Source organism: Nestor notabilis, unplaced genomic scaffold (assembly GCF_000696875.1).
Source record: "Nestor notabilis isolate BGI_N333 unplaced genomic scaffold, ASM69687v1 Scaffold26107, whole genome shotgun sequence".
NCBI classification, from domain to species: Eukaryota; Metazoa; Chordata; class Aves; order Psittaciformes; family Psittacidae; genus Nestor; species Nestor notabilis.
In genome coordinates this window covers 1-5,166 of record NW_009938181.1, presented here as the reverse complement: position 1 = coordinate 5,166, position 5,166 = coordinate 1, and the positions used below count along the sequence as shown (strand labels likewise).

General features: G+C 48.1%; 1 protein-coding gene across 1 annotated transcript; it reads right to left on the bottom strand.

Moving 5' to 3' along the window:
* Positions 1-871: 871 nt before the first annotated feature.
* TMEM200C (transmembrane protein 200C) lies at positions 872-3,216 on the bottom strand. The gene has a single exon (XM_010019210.1). It carries the CDS (start codon positions 3,214-3,216, stop codon positions 1,567-1,569), a length of 1,650 nt encoding a protein of 549 aa, XP_010017512.1. The 3' UTR covers positions 872-1,566.
* Positions 3,217-5,166: the final 1,950 nt, after the last annotated feature.

Below are 5,166 nucleotides of genomic sequence, written 5' to 3'. Positions count from 1 at the left end.
CATGTACTGTAATGTAAGTACTTAAGTATGTATTTTATAAGCATTTTAAAACTCGAAAACGTAAGAAAAAATTTAATTGCAACAGACTCTTGCCTGCCTACATACTGTATTTGTTTAATGTCGATTTATCTTCCCGTAGTAGTGAAATGCCACATCCATATTTAAAATCTGAAGTATTGACAAAATCCTCTGAGCACACAAGGCTGTTTTGGCAAAATAAAAGAGTGCCTGCTGTGCTGCAGCTAGAAAAATGAAACAGCTCGTCAAGTCACCAAAAATCTGCCTACAGACAAGGCGTTCTCCAGCCTTCAGGAAACCTGATGCTTTGCTTACGCAGGACGAAATCCTCACCACACTGAAGTCGATGAGAAACCTCCACTGATTTCATCAGGGCCAACTGCTATGAGATTGACAGGGCTATTATTATGCTTTAAAATTAAGCTTATGCACATGCATTCACAAATAGGAACAGTAACAGCAGAAAGGCTTAATGCAACAGTTATCAGGGAAGTGAAAAATTCAGAAAGAATATGCTGCAGTTTGAGATTAATGTGTTAAGAAAAATTTAATTTTAATAGAAGGTCAAACCTCTCATTTTTTTTTTCTTAGCGTGTCAAAATCTCACATTTCTTGAGCTGTCACAGAACACTGTTAGAAATGGAGACAGAATCTGCTGATTGAATTAAAATGTGGTTTCTCAGAGATTGAACCAGTATTTATTTTGAAATTAGTCCTAAATTATTAATTACCCACTTAAAAGCATAAGCAAACCCTTGGCCTCATAGCATTGCTATAATTTTTCACAGTAGAAAACCACAAGATTTCTACGTAATAACTTACCAAAATAAAGGACCTTTTTTTTGTGTGGCAGTTTTGTTTGTAAATGTTTTATTAAAAAAAAAAATCTTTTAATGCTATTAGTCAATACATGTGTAATAATACTTAATAAAGTATCACATAGTAGTAGGTATTCTGGATTCAGGAATGCAATGGTTTTAACTTAATCATCAGAGCTCTGTTCTGCTCCAGTCTCTTCTGAATTGTCTTTTTTTCCCCAGAATTTAAACAAACTCATTCTTTGTCAAGGTACGTCATCCTTAAGGCCTTGCAAACTTTTTAGTGATTGAACCAAAACAAAGAGAGAGCTCATCTTTCTTGATCTGAAGACCACGCTGCTCTTGAGCTTAAAAAGATGCCTGCAGTTTTCAAGCAGTTAGTGGCAAATCAGCAAGAAAGAAATCAGAGGAGAAGAAGGGGCACTTGGAAATCAAAACAGTAAAGTGCACAGTTACACTGTCTGAAATTGTATTAATCTGATCCAAAGAACTTGCTGGACTGTGGATATTTAATACAATTTGGCTTGCATGAAACATACAATCACAATCAGACAGAAAAGATTTTCTTTTTCTTCCTGAAGTCATCTACAACCTATATGGAATTCAGTTTTCAAGGGTAACATACTGCAGCTCTTTGGATATTGATTGGTTTCCTAAGTCCGCAAGGAGATGGAGAAGGGGGGGAAGGTGTAGAGGGTTGCAAGGTGTCCTCCTGCCTTCTGTGTTTTACTTAGATGCCAGTACTCTCCAGTTCCCCGTCCTCCAGCCCTAATGCAGCATGCGACCTAGAAATCATAAACAGTTTCTCTTTATTTGTGTACTGTCTTTGAGTTTGCTGGGTTTGCTTCCCTGTTTGTTCTCTGCTGGTAGCCTTGAAAGGGTCTGTCTTCTCAGGTCGTTCCTCCTCATAGTCCTGGATTTTACTGGCTGCGGTGTTGGCAACTGACTCCAAGGAGGTGCCTGCCTCCTCCAGGTGGCTGTAGCCCTTATTGCTGCTGGAAGGCTCAGACTGGGAGCTCTGGGAGTCCATCCTGATGATGGCAGGAGGGGTTGAGGGGGGAGACCCCCCCAGATCAAGAGATTTGGAGTAGCTAGAAGATGCCTTTAGGAAAAGGCTGGAGTCCAGGCCCCTGCTGACAGCTGGGGACCGAGGTGGCTCTGGGGAAAGGGGACACCTGGCATCAGGCAAGCAGCTGGTGCTCTGCCGCCTGAGAACCAGCTTGTGCCTCCTCATCCCACAGCCTCCCTTGATGTGACTGCTGCTGAGGTCAGTCAGGCTCAGTTCAAACTCCCCCCGTGGGATCTCCCGGGCTCCCCTCTCACCAGGGGGCCTCCGCCAGCCTCCCCCTTTGCTGCTTGGTGCCAAGGGCAAGAGGGCAAAAGCGCTCAGTGAAGAGCTGACAATGGAGCTGGCTGTGGTGCACCGGCCCCAGCTCTCCGGTGGGCTGCAGGGTGGGCTGGTGACAGCGTGGCCAGCAAGGTCAGCATGCTCCTGGTAGATGCTGTACACAGCCTCGGCCAGGCTGGGTGGCTGCGGTGGGGTGCAGAAGGAGGAACGCCGTGGTGAGGATGCCAGACCTGGAGGGGAAAGGGAGACACCCAGCCCTGGTGGCCAGGAGCTCTTGGCCAGCATGGCCGCAGCACCCAGGCCTTCACTGCCAGGCTTTAGGTCCAGGCCCCGGGACTGCGTGTAGTTGACAAAGCCATTGAGGGGGGCTGAGGCCAAGGTGCCTCCATCCTTGGTCCGCAGGCTGTGGGCATCGATGACAGTGGAGTAGAGGTCACGCAGGTTGATGATCTTGGTCTTCTTGTCACGGTTCTCATGCAATACTGCATTGGCACAGATGAATAGGAAGATGCCGATACCCATGATGAGAGGGCCCAGCACCTTCAGCTTGTCTGAATGCAAGTAGCTTGAGAAAAGACGGAAAAGGAAACCCACTGAGGCCTGGGGGGACAAGGAGGTGGGGGGAGACTGTGGGGACCCCCAGGTGGTAGCAGTGGTGGAGGTGTTGATTCTGGGGGGTGACTCTGGATGGACCCCTGCTTGTGCCCCTTCCTGGCTCCGGGAGCGGTTCTTAGGGGTGCCACCTTGTGGTGCCAGGTGCCGGCCTCCGCTGAAGCTGACTTCTCTGTACACCTGGCTGGGCTTTGGCCAGTAGCCCACCACAGCCAAGGCAATGCCCACCAGCAGAACCAGGATGCCACAGAGGGCGATGAGCCCCGAGAGGGAGCACAGCTTGAGCTTGCCTTTCACCACCACCACGTCGTTCTTGCGCTTCTTTTTGGCCTTGCGTTTGCGTTTGGGGAGTTGGCTTTGGGGTCGCAAAGGGTCCTGTTTCCTAGCTGAGATCCTCAGGAGGCCTCCAGTGGCGATCATGGCTGGCTACCCGGAGCACTGCTCCCTACAGCCACTCCAGCTCCTGCAATGAAAAGGAGAAGAGAAGAGGATGAGGACCAGGGGCAGACGTGCAGTACAAGAGGTGTCTCTGCTGTTCCTCATTCAAACTCTTGCTAATTAAAACCCTCAACAAGTGGGACAGGGGTTGACACAAATAGGCTGATTTCCCTTATCCATACAGCTCTGGTGTGTGAGGACTGACGGCATCAAATCAGCAATGTGCCCCAATAAACTCTTACCAAAAAGCTACTTAATTTACTTACACTTTATGTAAATCATAGAGGAAGTAGTATCTGCCAGTGTAAACAAACAAACAAAAAAATCATCTTGCTGGTCTCACAATGAGCTTGCAAAGCACTGGAGCTCAGAGCATGCAGAGTCCTACTCCCTAGCAGGGTCTGGGGTTACGCTGCACACTGACTGCGGCTAGTGATGTCATGCAGGATTTGAGAGGATGGGAGAAATAAAAGCAGGAAGGCAGTATGTTTGATCTATAGATACCATTTGTTTCATGACATGACTTATATATTACTGGGGGGAGGGTTAAACATTACTTGCCTCTCTCAAATGAGTGGGAAAGGCACCAGGGAAACATTTGTACACTGAAAAGTGGTGCTCCGCAAAAGTTTCTTCCTAGCCACTTGCATTTGATCTGCAGTACTACAGAAATCCATCTCCCGCCTGCGGTCCAGAGGCATCCCTGGTTTGGGAACATGTGCGAAGCTCCAGGTAACGGTTATGTAACAGTGGCGAATTCCCCGCCCCCAGAAAGGGGAGATGGTGGCTGACAGGTAAGAGACGGCATGTCAAATCTTACTAAAGGCGGAGTGAATCCTTTCGAGTCACCCGGCGAACTGACAATGACCGCTTGTGGGAAACTGGCAGGGGGCTAAACGTTCAGCACTCATGGCTTTTGTTCTACCGGACCATCAGAAGTCAGCTCTCAGTTCCAATGATCCGAGCTACAAAACACAGCGTGTGTAGGAGCAATTCCTGCACTGTTGCAATTGTTTTTGGAAGATATCCTTTCATGCTACCGAGGAGCAGGATCCCCTTTCTGAGTGTCCGATTATTTTTTTTTTTTTTTGAGGGAGCAGAAGATGACAGCACCGAATATAACACGATTTACAAAGTTCAATTAATTGCACTGAAAGGCGATTAAGTAAGCACCATAAAAAAAAAAAATAAAAGGGATCTTGCTTTCCTTACCCCCTTCAGCTTTTAAATCCCATTTCTTTTCTATTCCATTCCCAGATTTGCCATGTATGCGGTAATTTCGTGTCCCATTTACTCCATTTGTATTTTTCCCCGGAAAAAGAAGGGTATTGTCATCGAGAACATTGTTAAATTACTCTCCGAGGTACTGCACGCTCAAAACAAAGAGCAGAGACTTTTCTTTCCTATCGCTGAACTATTTATTTAATAAATAAAAAAATAAAACCCACACAATTTTTGTTAACGCAAAAGTCTAATTATCGGGGCACCCTTTGTTTTAATTGCCGGTTGGCTAGTCTCTTTCTTTCTGCTGCCCCACTTGCCAGCAGCCCGTCTCCTCTCCCACGGCGAAGGGAGACGGTGATCAGCTCCGAGGAATCTTCCCAGTCCGGCATCGCCTAGCACTTAGTTCTGGCGATGGAGAGAGGGGAGCTGGGCACGGGAAGGAGGGCACCACCGGACCGCCGGCCATTGCCACTGACCGCAACGCAGTGAAGCGGCCCGGGGTTCGCAGCAGGGGCTGGAGCCACCTTCCGCACGAACTGACCGCGACCTCCACTCGCAACCCTCCGCCGCCGGCTCCTTCAGCGAGCCCTCGGGCACTACCCGGACCTCGCTCGGTAAAGACCAAACACAGTTTTAACAGTATTAACAGGACCCTGTTTAACCCCTTCCTATCCCTTGGGCGCCACAGCCGGGGCTGACCGGGCTCCG

Bases quoted from the DNA above. Each gene is read 5' to 3' on its own strand.
- TMEM200C (XM_010019210.1), bottom strand. From the start codon at position 3,216: ATGATCGCCACTGGAGGCCTCCTGAGGATCTCAGCTAGGAAACAGGAC.